We start from the raw sequence: 18,681 nt of genomic DNA, 5'->3' as shown, positions 1-18,681 counted from the left end.
TCCTTTCAGGAGGCTGCTGTCCAGCAATCTCGTATGCCAAACGGATGATGCTTTTCAGGCAAAAAGAAAGAGAGGTAGCCGTAGCTTTTTGACCTCTACGTTTTCCAGAATAGACAACAAACAGAGAAGATGTTTGACAAAAATCTTTGGTCGCTTGCAAGTAAAACTTTAAAGCACGAACCACATCCAAGTTGTGCAACAGACGCTCCTTCTTAGAGGAAGGATTAGGACACAGAGAAGGAACAACAATTTCCTGATTAATATTCTTATTAGTAACAACCTTAGGAAGGAATCCAGGTTTGGTACGCAAAACCACCTTATCAGCATGAAAAACAAGATAAGGCGAGTCGCATTGCAATGCAGATAGCTCAGAAACTCTTCGAGCCGAAGAGATAGCAACTAAAAACAGAACTTTCCAAGATAGAAGCTTAATATCTATGGAATGCATAGGTTCAAACGGAACACCTTGAAGAACTAAATTCAAACTCCATGGCGGAGCAACAGGTTTAAACACAGGCTTGATTCTAACTAAAGCCTGACAGAACGACTGGACGTCTGGAACATCTGCCAGACGCTTGTGCAGTAAAATTGATAAAGCAGAAATCTGTCCCTTTAGGGAACTAGCTGATAGCCCCTTCTCCAATCCTTCTTGGAGAAAGGATAAAATCCTAGGAATCCTTATCTTACTCCATGAGTAGCCTTTGGATTCACACCAATAAAGATATTTACGCCATATCTTATGATAAGTTTTCCTAGTGACAGGCTTTCGAGCCTGAATCAAGGTATCTATGACCGACTCAGAGAATCCCCGCTTGGATAAAATTAAGCGTTCAATCTCCAGGCAGTCAGCCGCAGAGAAACTAGATTTGGATGCTGGAACGGACCTTGAATGAGAAGGTCCTGTCTCAGTGGCAGAGTCCACGGTGGCAGAGATGACATGTCCTCCAAGTCTGCATACCAAGTCCTGCGTGGCCACACAGGTGCTATCAAAATCACAGAAGCTCTCTCCTGTTTGATTCTGGCAATCAGACAAGGAAGGAGAGGAAACGGTGGAAACACATAAGCCAGGTTGAACGACCAAGGTACTGCTAGAGCATCTATCAGTACTGCTTGAGGATCCCTTGATCTGGACCCGTAACAAGGAAGTTTGGCATTCTGACGAGATGCCATCAGATCCAATTCTGGTGTGCCCCATTGATGAATCAATTGTGCAAACACCTCCGGATGGAGTTCCCACTCCCCCGGATGAAAAGTCTGACAACTTAGAAAATCCGCTTCCCAGTTCTCCACTCCTGGGATATAGATTGCTGATAGATGGCAAGAGTGAGTCTCTGCCCATCAAATTATTTTGGAAACCTCTATCATCGCTAGAGAACTCTTTGTTCCCCCCTGATGATTGATATATGCTACAGTCGTGATATTGTCCGACTGGAATCTTATGAATTTGGCCAAAGCCAACTGAGGCCACGCCTGAAGTGCATTGAATATCGCTCTCAGTTCTAGAATATTTATCGGGAGGAGAGCCTCCTCCTGAGTCCACACACCCTGTGCTTTCAGGGAATTCCAGACTGCACCCCAGCCCAATAGGCTGGCGTCCGTCGTCACTATGACCCATGCTGGCCTGCGGAAACACATTCCCTGGGACAGATGATCCTGTGACAACCACCAAAGAAGAGAGTCTCTGGTCTCTTGATCCAGATCTATCTGAGGAGATAAATTTGCATAATCCCCATTCCACTGATTGAGCATGCATAGTTGCAGTGGCCTGAGATGCAAGCGAGCAAACGGAACTATGTCCATTGCCGCTACCATTAGTCCGATTACCTCCATACACTGAGCCACGTATGGCCGAGGAATGGAATGAAGAGCTCGGCAGGTGGTTAAAATCTTTGATTTCCTGACCTCCGTCAAAAATGTTTTCATATCTACCGAATCTATCAGAGTTCCCAGGAATAGAACTCTTGTGAGGGGGATAAGTGAACTCTTTTTTACGTTCACCTTCCACCCGTGGGATCTCAGAAAAGCCAACACGATGTCCGTGTGAGATTTGGCTAGTTGGTAAGTTGATGCCTGAATTAAGATATCGTCCAGATAAGGCGCCACTGCTATGCCCCGCGGCCTTAGAACCGCCAAAACAGACCCTAGCACCTTTGTGAAAATTATGGGAGCTGTGGCCAACCCGAAGGGAAGAGCCACAAACTGGTAATGCTTGTCCAGAAAGGCGAACCTGAGAAACTGGTGATGATCTTTGTGGATAGGGATGTGCAGATACACATCCTTTAAATCCACGGTGGTCATATAGTGACCCTCCTGGATCATTGGTAAAATAGTCCGAATGGTCTCCATCTTGAAGGATGGGACTCTGAGGAAGTTGTTTAGGATCTTGAGATCTAAAATTGGTTTGAAGGTTCCCTCTTTTTTGGGAACCACAAACAGATTGAAGTAAAACCCTTGCCCCTGTTCTGTTTTTGGAACTGGGCAGATTACTCCCATGGTATATAGGTCTTCTACACAGTGTAAGAACGCCTCTCTTTTTGTCTGGTTTACAGACAATCGAGAAAGATGGAATCTCCCCCTTGGAGGAGAATCTTTGAAGTCTAGAAGATACCCCTGGGTCACGATTTCTAAAGCCCAGGAGTCCTGAACGTCTCTTGCCCAAGCCTGAGCAAAGAGAGAAAGTCTGCCGCCTACTAGATCTGGTCCCGGATCGGGGGCTGCCCCTTCATGCTGTCTTGGTGGCAGCAGCGGGCTTCTTGGCCTGTTTACCTTTGTTCCAAGTCTGGTTAGGTCTCCAGACTGACTTGGATTGAGCAAAATTCCCCTCTTGCTTTGCAGCAGGGGAGGAGGAAGAGGGACCACCTTTGAATTTCAAAAGGAACGAAAATTATTTTGTTTGGTCCTCATCTTATTTGTCTTATCCTGAGGTAGGGCATGGCCTTTTCCTCCAGTGATGTCTGAAATGATCTCTTTCAGTTCAGGCCCGAATAGGGTCTTACCCTTGAAAGGGATGGCTAAAAGCTTAGATTCTGATGATACGTCAGCAGACCAGGACTTAAGCCATAACGCTCTACGCGCTAAAATGGCAAAACCTGAATTCTTTGCAGCTAATTTAGCCAGTTGAAAAGCGGCATCTGTAATGAAAGAATTAGCTAGCTTGAGAGCCCTAATTCTATCCAGAATATCATCTAATGGGGTCTCAACCTGAAGAGCCTCCTCTAGAGCCTCGTACCAAAACGCAGCTGCAGTAGTTACAGGAACAATGCACGCTATAGGTTGCAGAATAAAACCCTGATGAATAAATATTTTCTTTAGAAGACCCTCCATAGGATCTTTGAAAGCACAACTGTCCTCAATAGGTATAGTTGTACGCTTAGCCAGGGTAGAAATAGCTCCCTCCACGTTAGGGACCGTCTGCCACGAATCCCGAATGGTGTCAGATATGGGAAACATTTTCTTAAAAGTAGGAGGGAGAGAAAAGGGAATACCTGGTCTATCCCACTCCTTTGTAACAATGTCCGAAATCCTCTTAGGGACTGGAAAAACATTAGTGTAAGTAGGAACCTCTAGATATCTATCCATTTTACAAAATTTCTCTGTTGGAATTACAATAGGGTCACAATCATCCAGAGTCGCTAAAACCTCCCTGAGTAACAAGCGGAGGTGTTCTAGCTTAAATTTAAAAGCTGTCTGTCTGAGGGAACATCTTTCCTGAATCAGAAATCTCTCCCTCAGACAGCAATTCCCTCACCCCCAACTCAGAACATTGTGAGGGCACATCAGAGATGGCTAATAAAGCGTCAGAGGGCTCAGCATTTACTCTCACACCGGACCTACTGCACTTCCCCTGCAACCCAGGCAGCTTAGATAAAACCTCTGTGAGGGTAGTATTCATAACTGCGGCCATATCTTGCAGGGTGAAAGAATTAGACGCACTAGAAGTACTTGGCGTCGCTTGTGCGGGCGTTAATGGTTGTGACACTCGGGGAGAATTAGATGACATAACCTGATTCCCTTCTGATTGAGAATCATCCTGCGACATACTTTTATCAGCTAAAATATGTTCTTTGCAATTTATTGCCCTTTCAGTGCATGAGGGACACATTTTATGTGGGGGTTCCTCAATGGCTTCCAAACACATTGAACATTGGCTTTCCTCAATGTCAGACATGTTAAACAGGCTAGTAATGACCACAAACAGGCTTGAAAAAACTTTATTTAGTGAAAAAATCACAATCTTTAAAAACGGTACTGCGCCTTTAAGAGAAAAAAAGCATACATGTTCTGCAAAACTGCTTTCAAATAATCAAATCTTTGCAATTTTTTGTATAAGTATTCAAATTATGCAGCTAAGTTTGCCCCACAAGGAAAGGAACACTTAACCCTTACTGTAAAAAAACGGATAATTAATCAAGGTTTAAATCCGGAAAAAACACCCCCTGCACCTCGCCACAGCCCTGCTGTGGCGCCTACCTGCCCTCAGGGATCTGGAAAACATTGGTAAAGCTTCGATTTGGCCCAATACTTCCACAAGGGCCCACCGGAGTTGGAGCTTGCTGCTTGCCTTGCAAATACAACTGCGCAACTGAGGCGCGAAAATAGGCCCCGCCCATCTCACTCGATGTCTCTCAGCCCAAATGAACCGCACCAGAGCAGTCCCAAACTAGCCATGTGGGTTCTTAAACCAAAAAAAGAAGCCAAGTGTACCATCCAATAAAGCATCAAAAACGTTACTGCCAAAAACGTTATCAGCACTCCCAGTTCAAAAAACGTTGCCCACAAACATTCAAACTCAGTGTCAACCATTTTTTCTTAGCCCCTATATGCAAGCTTAGTAATACCCCTCTTCTCTTAGGATTACTGCTTACCCTTACCCTCATGGGGATACTACCAGCCAATTCTGAAATACCACAGTCTCTCCAGAAAAAAATGACTGAACATACCTGACTGCTTATAGCATGAAAAACGTTCCTCACACTGAAGTTTCTTAAGTACTCCTCAGCCATTCTGTGGGAACTGCTCTGGATCTTAGTGACAAATGCTAAGATCATCAGCCTCCAGGCAGAAGTCTTCATCCATCTGCTGCCTGAGAGAAAATAGTACACACGGGTACCATTTAAAATAAAAAACTCTTGCTTGAAGAAAATAAAAACTAACATTTTATCACCTCTTTCACTTTACCCTTTCTAGCACTTAGAGTAGGAAAAGAGAATGACTGGGGGTGGAGCTAAGGGAGGAGCTATATAGACAGCTCTGCTGTAGTGCTCTTTGCCACTTCCTGTTAGCAGGAGGATAATATCCCACAAGTAAAGGATGAATCCGTGGACTTGTCGTATCTTATAGAAGAAAAAAGCTGTATGGGCTATATAAATGGATCATTTACAATACATTTATGCAAAGAAAAATCTAGTGTATAATGTCCCTTTAAACTACAACATTACTTTATGTATATATCATGGCATATAAGAATTCTACAGCAAAATGTGAAAAATGTTAATATATTTATTAAAAATTTGAATAAACAAGGTTGTAAAAAAATGCATTTGTGTTTTTTTTCTCTAAACAATATAGATAAAAGACGGGGTTATGCATATATAAAAAAGGGCCTTTGGATATTTGTATACAACTTTAATGTGCACACAGGGGCTCTCGTCAGCCTCTACTCAAATGAATGCACATTTATTTATGTCAGGTGATCATATTACTACAGTGATCATCTGGCAATTAAAACCTATATAGGGTCTTTGTTTTAATGAGCTGCTTTTTGGCTTTGTAACAATTGGTCATGGGGGTCTCTAGGCCTTTTTGATTACTTATTATAGGTGTAAATATATGAAAATATTTATTTATAATTTATTTATAAGTGTGTTTAAACTTTATATGCCCAAGACACACACTCTTGAAAGAGCAGGTTATTCATGCGGCCTGCACTACCGGGGTTGCTGATGTCATAATGCTCTTGTGTGGTGACGCCACTGACATTGCTGCATTCCCCGCCGCACCCCTACTTGGCCACCTTGTATTTGGTTCTGCAATAAGCTCATAAAGGGCCCCTCCCTGCAGATGACAACACGTGGTCGACATCCGCACTTTGTGACCGCTGCTTCATAACTGCTGTTTCTGGCGAGTCTGATGCCCCATAGTGTGGAAGACGGCCACATGTCGTCATCAGCTCTTAAAGGAATTTACACATTAAATACAATTTATAAGCTTAGTATTGAGGTTATTCCCTGCCTCTCTCTAGTTATGGGTGCAGCCATGTTGAAATCTAGCTTTCAGTGCATTCCAGTGCTGATGTGTTTACTTTGCACATGTGCAGCAATTCACTTTCAGATACCTGCAGTGTAAACGAGTTTCCAAAATGGCTGTACCCATAATTAGAGGGAGGTGCATGAAATGTATTTAGTGTTTAATATCGCTTTAACAGATGGGTGTTTAGTTTCTAATTATAAAAGTGTAAGTAAGCACGTTTTGTTTTCATTGAGAAATATCACACACAGGTTATGAGAATGAGTCTTTAAGCCATTTTAACAGGAAGTTCAAATGAAATATTAACGATTTAGACAGTGGACAATTTGGGTACTATGTACAAAACTATTTTATGTTTCATTGAGTTTTCTAAGTCAGTCAGTAATCATCTCTCAACCATTTCATCTCCAGTATAAAAAGGTGAAAACCTGATATTTTGGTTTTATCCTTATGTAATTTGGACAGCTTAACTCATTTGAATGTCAAATCGTGTAATGTACAAAAAAATTACGAATAAGCTGAAACAAAAGACTATGGAGTAGATTTAATAAACAGCGGATGCTGCTTTCTACCCCTGAAGTTTCCGGTCGTTGTCGTAAGATTTGATTTTTGCTTTCTTAAAATGTAACATCTTAATTGAACCTTTATAACACTGCTTATTGAAAGTGATTTAAAACATGACCAAGTTATGATTACGGTTACCCAAATGTTCTTTGACTTCTATGTTTGATATTATATCTGTATTGTTTATTAGCACTGAATCTAAAATAGCTGTATTCCTAGTTGGCTCCTCTATTAATTGTGACATGAAGTTATCCCTGAGAACATTAAAAATCTATCCCCCTTAGCTGTATTAGTAGTTTCATTGGCCCAAGTTTATGTTGGAGTCATTGAAATCTCCTATAATTACAGCACTGTTATTAGCAGCCTTACCTATTTGCATTAGTAGTTGAGTTTCCTCTAGGTCACTAATGTTGGGGGGCTTGTAGCATGTTCCTAGTAATATTTTTTTAGGATTTTTTCCCCACTCCTTATTTTAACCCACAGGGTCTCTACATTGTCACCTAAATCATAAATATCTTTCCTTATTGTAGGTTTAAGGTCAGGTTTTCTATACATGCAAATTTCCCCCCCCCATTTTATTCCTCCTGTCCCTCGTAAATAAAGTATAACCCTCTACGTTACCTGCCCAGTCATGTGAATCATCCCACCAGGTTTCAGTTATACTGATAACATCGTAGTCCTCTTCTGCAACTAAGATCTCCAGCTCCCCCATTTTATCTGTCATGCTTCTTGCATTTGCTGTAATACATTTAATTTCCATGTGTTCTCTGCTGCTATTGGGTGCGCTTTACCCTAAACTTCCTAATGTGCACTTGTGTTAGCGAGAGCCCTACTACTGCCTCTCTGTAGGATGCTGTAAATATAATGGGCTCTGTGTAACCAAATAAAATGCAGGATCAACTCAATTGAAAATGTAAAGCCCATTTCACACATTTGTATGAAACAAGCATGTTCCATGCTTCAATTGCTGTAATAGAGCTATGAATAGAGCTCCGTGTTCACACCTTGGGTGAAGTCATGCGGAAGGCTTGTGCATGTGCTGTAACACAAAAGAGAGCGAGACTGCAACTCCATAAGAAAAAAAGGTTTTACATGTGTACAGTAAAATTTCAATAGGAAAGAGTTCAGCTATCAAAATGACGCTGGATAAAAAAAAAATGCATAAGGAAGTATAATGATTAATTATTTTTCAGTTGTTAGCAGTTAAAGCGATAGTAAACCCAAGAATTTTATTTTATGATTCAGATAGAATATACAATTTTAAACAACTTTCCAATTTAATTCTATTATCAAATTTTCTTCATTCTCTTGTTATCTATTGCTGAAGGGACAGCATTGCACTACTGACAGGAAGCTGAAAATATCTATTTAGCCAATTACAAGAGACAAATGTGTGCAGGCACCAATTAGCAGCAGCTCCCACTAGTGTATGATATGTGCGTATTCATTTTTTTAATAAGGGATGCTAAGGGATTGAAGCACATTTGAAAATAGAAGTGAATTTAAAAGAGTCTTAAAATTACATACTCTATCTGAATCATGCAAGTTTAATTTTGACTTTCCTATCCCTTTAAAGCCAATTAAATAAACTGTATGTAGAAGGGTTAGTCTTTAAATTGAGCAGTGTGCACTTACTACTCTGAAAATTAGAAGAGCTAAATTACTGGAAAAGGGGGCAAAATAAATAACAGACATATATATAGTTGTTTTATTACACATAACTAAACAGGTTTGTCCTAGACATGATATTATTTTTAGGATTATCTCATATTGTGTGAAGGAACTTGTTGCTTCAAAAATATGGCATATCACTAAAGCTGAATGCTTCAACTGTAAATCAATTTAATGTCTGCCCTGAAAAATTTCTCAATCTTCCTTCATAGCTATGTCAAATCGATCTTCATAATGGAATTAAAACACCACTCAGCTGATACGCCGTAATCATATTATATGTAAGGGTGAATCCTTGTTATGCGCATTGTAATCGACTGTAAAAGAAAAGTACTGGAAACGCAGGGCACTAAATTTATCTCATTGCTCTCCCTTTCAACAATGTTATGAGTTCCCTGATTGATTAACTATAAAAGAAAAACGTAACCAGACCAACATATACCTTAGTTTTTCAGAAGACAGGAGGAAAAATACATCTAATCTAAAGTTACATGTATCTGACAAAATCAGACATAATGAATTCTCCTCAGGATTAAAGCTATCACTGAACTATATATATATATATATATATATATATATATATATATACACACACATATACAGTATATATGCTAGCTCTGCAGAATCTGTTGACGCTCTACAAATAACTGATAATAATATATATATAGAAAGATGGATAAATAGACAGAAAACTAGATAGACAGGTGGATAGAGACACACACACACATATATATATATATATATATATATATATATATATATATATATATATATATATATATACACACACACACATATATATATATATACATACAAACATACATACACACGCACACACACACACTGGTGCCATATGCTCAAGACATATATATGTACTAAACATGGCATAAATACATATAATATGCATAAGTGTATAAATAGATATACGTGTATAAATACATATAATATGCATACGTGTATAAATACATATAATATAAACATGCATATAAATACATACGTGTATAAATACATATACTATACATACATGTATAAATACATATAAAATGCATACATGTATAAATACATACATGTATAAATACATATAATATACATACATGTATAAATACATATATTATGCATAGATATCTAAATACATATAATATACATACATGTATAAATACATATATAGCGCTCGGTCCACTTCTCCTGTTCTTATAAATACATATATTATGCATAGATATCTAAATACATATAATATACATACATGTATAAATACATATATTATGGATAGATTTCTAAATACATATAATATACATACATGTATAAATACATATAATATACATAGATATCTAAATACATATAATATACATACATGTATAAATACATATAATATACATACATGTATAAATACATATAATATACATACATGTATAAATACATATATTATGCATAGATATCTAAATACATATAATATACATACATGTATAAATACATATAATATACATAGATATCTAAATACATATAATATACATACATGTATAAATACATATAATATACATACATGTATAAATACATATAATATACATAGATATCTAAATACATATAATATACATACATGTATAAATACATATAATATACATACATGTATAAATACATATAATATACATACATGTATAAATACATATAATATACATAGATATCTAAATACATATAATATACATACATGTATAAATACATATAAAAACAGAATTTATGTTTACCTGATAAATTTCTTTCTCCAACGGTGTGTCCGGTCCACGGCGTCATCCTTACTTGTGGGATATTCTCTTCCCCAACAGGAAATGGCAAAGAGCCCAGCAAAGCTGGTCACATGATCCCTCCTAGGCTCCGCCTACCCCAGTCATTCGACCGACGTTAAGGAGGAATATTTGCATAGGAGAAACCATATGGTACCGTGGTGACTGTAGTTAAAGAAAATAAATTATCAGACCTGATTAAAAAACCAGGGCGGGCCGTGGACCGGACACACCGTTGGAGAAAGAAATTTATCAGGTAAACATAAATTCTGTTTTCTCCAACATAGGTGTGTCCGGTCCACGGCGTCATCCTTACTTGTGGGAACCAATACCAAAGCTTTAGGACACGGATGAAGGGAGGGAGCAAATCAGGTCACCTAAATGGAAGGCACCACGGCTTGCAAAACCTTTCTCCCAAAAATAGCCTCAGAAGAAGCAAAAGTATCAAACTTGTAAAATTTGGTAAAAGTGTGCAGAGAAGACCAAGTCGCTGCCCTACATATCTGATCAACAGAAGCCTCGTTCTTGAAGGCCCATGTGGAAGCCACAGCCCTAGTGGAATGAGCTGTGATTCTTTCGGGAGGCTGCCGTCCGGCAGTCTCGTAAGCCAATCTGATGATGCTTTTAATCCAAAAAGAGAGAGAGGTAGAAGTTGCTTTTTGACCTCTCCTTTTACCTGAATAAACAACAAACAAGGAAGATGTTTGTCTAAAATCCTTTGTAGCATCTAAATAGAATTTTAGAGCGCGAACAACATCCAAATTGTGCAACAAACGTTCCTTCTTTGAAACTGGTTTTGGACACAGAGAAGGTACGATAATCTCCTGGTTAATGTTTTTGTTAGAAACAACTTTTGGAAGAAAACCAGGTTTAGTACGTAAAACCACCTTATCTGCATGGAACACCAGATAAGGAGGAGAACACTGCAGAGCAGATAATTCTGAGACTCTTCTAGCAGAAGAAATCGCAACTAAAAACAAAACTTTCCAAGATAATAACTTAATATCAACGGAATGTAAGGGTTCAAACGGAACCCCCTGAAGAACTGAAAGAACTAAATTGAGACTCCAAGGAGGAGTCAAAGGTTTGTAAACAGGCTTGATTCTAACCAGAGCCTGAACAAAGGCTTGAACATCTGGCACAGCTGCCAGCTTTTTGTGAAGTAATACCGACAAGGCAGAAATCTGTCCCTTCAGGGAACTTGCAGATAATCCTTTTTCCAATCCTTCTTGAAGGAAGGATAGAATCCTAGGAATCTTAACCTTGTCCCAAGGGAATCCTTTAGATTCACACCAACAGATATATTTTTTCCAAATTTTGTGGTAAATCTTTCTAGTTACAGGCTTTCTGGCCTGAACAAGAGTATCAATAACAGAATCTGAGAATCCTCGCTTCGATAAAATCAAGCGTTCAATCTCCAAGCAGTCAGCTGGAGTGAAACCAGATTCGGATGTTCGAACGGACCCTGAACAAGAAGGTCTCGTCTCAAAGGTAGCTTCCAAGGTGGAGCCGATGACATATTCACCAGATCTGCATACCAAGTCCTGCGTGGCCACGCAGGAGCTATCAAGATCACCGACGCCCTCTCCTGATTGATCCTGGCTACCAGCCTGGGGATGAGAGGAAATGGCGGGAACACATAAGCTAGTTTGAAGGTCCAAGGTGCTACTAGTGCATCCACTAGAGCCGCCTTGGGATCCCTGGATCTGGCCCCGTAGCAAGGAACTTTGAAGTTCTGACGAGAGGCCATCAGATCCATGTCTGGAATGCCCCACAGGTGAGTGACTTGGGCAAAGATTTCCGGATGGAGTTCCCACTCCCCCGGATGCAATGTCTGACGACTCAGAAAATCCGCTTCCCAATTTTCCACTCCTGGGATGTGGATAGCAGACAGGTGGCAGGAGTGAGACTCCGCCCATAGAATGATTTTGGTCACTTCTTCCATCGCTAGGGAACTCCTTGTTCCCCCCTGATGGTTGATGTACGCAACAGTTGTCATGTTGTCTGATTGAAACCGTATGAACTTGGTCCTCGCTAGCCGAGGCCAGGCCTTGAGAGCATTGAATATCGCTCTCAGTTCCAGAATATTTATCGGTAGAAGAGATTCTTCCCGAGACCAAAGACCCTGAGCTTTCAGGGATCCCCAGACCGCGCCCCAGCCCATCAGACTGGCGTCGGTCGTGACAATGACCCACTCTGGTCTGCGGAACGTCATCCCTTGAGACAGATTGTCCAGGGACAGCCACCAACGGAGTGAGTCTCTGGTCCTCTGATTTACTTGTATCTTCGGAGACAAGTCTGTATAGTCCCCATTCCACTGACTGAGCATGCACAGTTGTAATGGTCTTAGATGAATGCGCGCAAAAGGAACTATGTCCATCGCCGCTACCATCAACCCGATCACTTCCATGCACTGAGCTATGGAAGGAAGAGGAACAGAATGAAGTATCCGACAAGAGTCTAGAAGTTTTGTTTTTCTGGCCTCTGTTAGAAAGATCCTCATTTCTAAGGAGTCTATAATTGTTCCCAAGAAGGGAACCCTTGTTGACGGGGATAGAGAACTCTTTTCCACGTTCACTTTCCAGCCGTGAGATCTGAGAAAGGCCAGGACAATGTCCGTGTGAGCCTTTGCTTGAGGAAGGGACGACGCTTGAATCAGAATGTCGTCCAGGTAAGGTACTACTGCAATGCCCCTTGGTCTTAGCACCGCTAGAAGGGACCCTAGTACCTTTGTGAAAATCCTTGGAGCAGTGGCTAATCCGAAAGGAAGCGCCACGAACTGGTAATGTTTGTCCAGGAATGCAAACCTTAGGAACCGATGATGTTCCTTGTGGATAGGAATATGTAGATACGCATCCTTTAAATCCGCCGTGGTCATGAATTGACCCTCCTGGATGGAAGGAAGAATAGTTCGAATGGTTTCCATCTTGAAAGATGGAACCTTGAGAAACTTGTTTAAGATCTTGAGATCTAAGATTGGTCTGAACGTTCCCTCTTTTTTGGGAACTATGAACAGATTGGAGTAGAACCCCATCCCTTGTTCTCTTAGTGGAACAGGATGAATCACTCCCATTTTTAACAGGTCTTCTACACAATGTAAGAACGCCTGTCTTTTTATGTGGTCTGAAGACAACTGAGACCTGTGGAACCTCCCCCTTGGGGGAAGTCCCTTGAATTCCAGAAGATAACCCTGGGAGACTATTTCTAGCGCCCAAGGATCCAGAACATCTCTTGCCCAAGCCTGAGCGAAGAGAGAGAGTCTGCCCCCCACCAGATCCGGTCCCGGATCGGGGGCCAATATTTCATGCTGTCTTGGTAGCAGTGGCAGGCTTCTTGGCCTGCTTTCCCTTGTTCCAGCCTTGCATTGGTCTCCAAGCTGGCTTGGCTTGAGAAGTATTACCCTCTTGCTTAGAGGACGTAGCACTTTGGGCTGGTCCGTTTTTACGAAAGGGACGAAAATTAGGTCTGTTTTTCGCCTTAAAAGGCCGATCCTGAGGAAGGGCGTGGCCCTTACCCCCAGTGATATCCGAGATAATCTCTTTCAAGTCAGGGCCAAACAGCGTTTTCCCCTTGAAAGGAATGTTTAGTAGCTTGTTCTTGGAAGACGCATCAGCCGACCAAGATTTCAACCAAAGCGCTCTGCGCGCCACAATAGCAAACCCAGAATTCTTAGCCGCTAACCTAGCCAATTGCAAAGTGGCGTCTAGGGTGAAAGAATTAGCCAATTTGAGAGCATTGATTCTGTCCATAATCTCCTCATAAGGAGGAGAATCACTATCGAGCGCCTTTATCAGCTCATCAAACCAGAAACATGCGGCTGTAGTGACAGGGACAATGCATGAAATTGGTTGTAGAAGGTAACCCTGCTGAACAAACATCTTTTTAAGCAAACCTTCTAATTTTTTATCCATAGGATCTTTGAAAGCACAACTATCCTCTATGGGTATAGTGGTGCGTTTGTTTAAAGTAGAAACCGCTCCCTCGACCTTGGGGACTGTCTGCCATAAGTCCTTTCTGGGGTCGACCATAGGAAACAATTTTTTAAATATGGGGGGAGGGACGAAAGGAATACCGGGCCTTTCCCATTCTTTATTAACAATGTCCGCCACCCGCTTGGGTATAGGAAAAGCTTCTGGGAGCTCCGGCACCTCTAGGAACTTGTCCATTTTACATAGTTTCTCTGGGATGACCAACTTTTCACAATCATCCAGAGTGGATAATACCTCCTTAAGCAGAATGCGGAGATGTTCCAACTTAAATTTAAATACAATTACATCAGGTTCAGCCTGTTGAGAAATGTTCCCTGAATCAGTAATTTCTCCCTCAGACAAAACCTCCCTGGCCCCCTCAGATTGGGTTAGGGGCCCTTCAGAGATATTAATATCAGCGTCGTCATGCTCTTCAGTAACTAAAACAGAGCAGCCACGCTTACGCTGACAAGGGTTCAATTTGGCTAAAATGTTTTTGACAGAATTATCCATTACAGCCGTTAATTGTTGCATAGTAAGGAGTATTGGCGCGCTAGATGTACTAGGGGCCTCCTGAGTGGGCAAGACTCGTGTAGACGAAGGAGGGAATGATGCAGTACCATGCTTACTCCCCTCACTTGAGGAATCATCTTGGGCATCATTGTCATTATCACATAAATCACATTTATTTAAATGAACAGGAATTCTGGCTTCCCCACATACAGAACACAGTCTATCTGGTAGTTCAGACATGTTAAACAGGCATAAACTTGATAATAAAGTACAAAAAACGTTTTAAAATAAAACCGTTACTGTCACTTTAAATTTTAAACTGAACACACTTTATTACTGCAATTGCGAAAAAACATGAAGGAATTGTACAAAATTCACCAAATTTTCACCACAGTGTCTTAAAGCCTTAAAAGTATTGCACACCAAATTTGGAAGCTTTAACCCTTAAAATAACGGAACCGGAGCCGTTTTAACACTTTAACCCCTTTACAGTCCCTGGTATCTGCTTTGCTGAGACCCAACCAAACCCAAAGGGGAATACGATACCAAATGACGCTTCAGAAAGTCTTTTCTAAGTATCAGAGCTCCTCTCACATGCGACTGCATGCCATGCCTCTCAAAAACAAGTGCGCCACACCGGCGCGAAAATGAGGCTCTGCTTATGCTTTGGGAAAGCCCCAGAGAAATAAGGTCTCTAATACAGTGCCTGCCGATATTATAATATCAATATACCCAGATAAAATGATTCCTCAAGGCTAAATATGTTTTAAAACTGAATCGATTTAGCCCAGAAAAGTCTACAATCTTAATAAGCCCTTGTGAAGCCCTTATTTACCATCGTAATAAACATGGCTTACCGGATCCCATAGGGAAAAATGACAGCTTCCAGCATTACATCGTCTTGTTAGAATGTGTCATACCTCAAGCAGCAAGAGACTGCACACTGTTCCCCCAACTGAAGTTAATTGCTCTCAACAGTCCTGTGTGGAACAGCCATGGATTTTAGTTACGGTGCTAAAATCATTTTCCTCATACAAACAGAAATCTTCATCTCTTTTCTGTTTCTGAGTAAATAGTACATACCAGCACTATTTTAAAATAACAAACTCTTGATTGAATAATAAAAACTACAGTTAAACACTAAAAAACTCTAAGCCATCTCCGTGGAGATGTTGCCTGTACAACGGCAAAGAGAATGACTGGGGTAGGCGGAGCCTAGGAGGGATCATGTGACCAGCTTTGCTGGGCTCTTTGCCATTTCCTGTTGGGGAAGAGAATATCCCACAAGTAAGGATGACGCCGTGGACCGGACACACCTATGTTGGAGAAATGCATACATGTATAAATACATATAATATACATACATGTATAAATACATATAATATACATACATGTATAAATACATATAAAATGCATACATGTATAAATACATATAATATACATAGATATCTAAATACATATAATATACATACATGTATAAATACATATAAAATGCATACATGTATAAATACATATAATATACATACATGTATAAATACATATAACATACATACATGTATAAATACATATAATATACATAGATATATAAATACATATAATATACATACATGTATAAATACATATAAAATGCATACATGTATAAATACATATAATATACATACATGTATAAATACATATAATATACATACATGTATAAATACATATAATATACATACATGTATAAATACATATAATATACATTATATAAATACAAAACACACACACACACACAGTTTAAGATGACTACACTTACTTGAGGTGCATTTGTGGCTACAAGGAAGGCATTTGTACGGCCAGGGTGGTCATAATCATGCATTGCAGCTGCCACATACAAAGCCATCAGTTCCAGACCAGGTATGTTGGTTGCCAGAGAGCCGTAGCTATCATCCGAAATGGAGCAGGTCTTTGAGGACAGGTAAACAGATGCTGGGCCAACTCCATTATCTGAATCTTAAAGGGACAAAAAAGAAATGAGAATACAAAAATCCTGTCTTTGTGTCAGGTACAATATGTTGGTCGCATTAAAAAGACGCATCAAAGAGAGGATAATAGAGAATTTACATAAAGCTGAGAACCCAGAAGGTGACACTGTACTGACTTATGAAGGCAACACTGTCTCTTTTAATTTTTTAGACTATTGAACAGGTTAGGAAATCTCTACATGGTGTGGACAGAAAATCCCTGCACTTTGTACCAGGTACAATGTGATGGTCGCACAAAAAGTCCTGTCAAAGTTCATGTGATCAGGTACACCACGTAGTTGCACAATTCATATACAAATATTTTATTGTTCATCAGTAAGACATGATTTTAAAGTAGACCCTAAGCTGCGGCACCCAACAGCTTTTGTATATTTAACTACCATATTTGTAAAATCCACATTTGTTAAAGGGACACTGAACCCAAATTTTTTCTTTCATGATTCAGATAGAGAAGCAATTTTAAGCAACTTTCTAATTTACTCCTATTATCAATTTTACTTTGTTCACATGCTATCTTTATTTGAAAAAGAAGGCGTCCAAGCTAAGGAGCCAGCCAATTTTTAGTTCAGAACCAAGGACAACCCAGGTTGTGAACCAAAAATTGTCCGGCTTCTAAGAGTACATTCTTGCTTTTCAAATAAAGATAGCAAGAGAATGAAGAAAAATTGATAATAGGAGTAAATTAGAAAGTTGCTTAAAATTGCATGCTCTATCTGAATCATGAAAGAAAAAAATTGGGTTCAGTGTCCCTTTAACGACCGAGGACATGCAGTGTACGTCAAAAACACAGTTAACGACTGAGGACGTACCCTGCACGTCCTCAGTCTGGAAAGCAGCTGGAAGCGATCCTGCTCACTTCCAGCTGCTTTCCGGTTATTGCAGTGATGCCTCGATATCGAGGCATCCTGCAATAACCCTTTTCAGCCTGTGGTCCTCTCTGCACCGGACATCGATGGCTGGTATCGTTGGTGGGTGGGAGCCAGTGTGGGAGGCGGGTGGCGGCCATCGATGGGCCTTGTGATGTGGAGGGGGGCGTGATCGTGGGTGTGGATAGCCGGGGGAGGGAGCGCGTGCACAGGGAGGCGGGGGCAGGCGCGTGCACAGGGAGGGAGTGGGTGGTAACCGCTACACTACAGAAAATTTTAAGTGAATAGTGGGGAAAAAGGGGGGGGGGGGGAATGTAAAAATAATTAACAAATAATAAATCAGGGGGTGTTGGGTTGCTCTGTGGAGGGGGAGGGAGCTACACTACAGAAAAAAACGGGTGAAAAATAATAAAGAAAAAAAAAAAAAAATCTGCAAACTGGGTACTGGCAGACAGCTGCCAGGACCCAAGATGGCCCCCAATAAGGCAGAGGGGGAGGGTTAAAGAGCTGTTTGGGGGGATCAGGGAGGTTGGGGTCTAAGGGGGTATTCTACACAGCAGCATATGTAAATATGCTAAACAAAAAAAAAAACCACACACAAAAAAAACACAACAAAGATACCTTTTATTTTAGTACTGTCAGACTTGGCGGGGACAATTGTGGGGTGGGGGAGGGAAGGAAGCTGTTTGGGAGGGATCAGGGTGTGATGTGTCAGGTGGGAGGCTGATCTCTACACTAAAGCTAAAATTAAACTTGCAAGCTCCCTACAAACTACCTAATTAACCCCTTCACTGCTAGCCATAATACACGTGTGATGCGCAGCGGCATTTAGTGGCCTTCTAATTACCAAAAAGCAACGCCAAAGCCATATATGTCTGCTATTTCTGAAGAAAGGGGATCGCAGAGATGCATTTATAACCATTTGTGCCATAATTGCACAAGTTGTTTGTAAATAATTTCAGTGAGAAACCTAAAATTGTGAAAAAATTCACTTTTTTGATCGCATTTGGCGGTGAAATGGTGGCATGAAATGTACCAAAATGGGCCTAGATCAATA

At 40.5% G+C, this 18,681-nt stretch overlaps 1 protein-coding gene across 2 annotated transcripts in view; it reads right to left on the bottom strand.

Annotated features, from left to right (window-relative positions):
* Positions 1-18,681, bottom strand: part of PDE3B (phosphodiesterase 3B) — a 569,714-nt gene that overhangs the window by 29,044 nt on the left and 521,989 nt on the right. Inside the window, exon 12 of one of the 2 annotated variants that reach the window (XM_053720621.1) lies at positions 16,530-16,726. In XM_053720621.1, the coding sequence (XP_053576596.1) occupies positions 16,530-16,726 (197 nt within the window). The remainder of the gene's footprint in view (positions 1-16,529; positions 16,727-18,681) is intronic. The other variant, XM_053720622.1, reaches the window with a different exon arrangement.

This window comes from Bombina bombina, chromosome 7 (genome assembly GCF_027579735.1).
Source record: "Bombina bombina isolate aBomBom1 chromosome 7, aBomBom1.pri, whole genome shotgun sequence".
NCBI lineage: Eukaryota > Metazoa > Chordata > Amphibia > Anura > Bombinatoridae > Bombina > Bombina bombina.
This window is presented reverse-complemented; position numbering and strand designations above follow the sequence as displayed.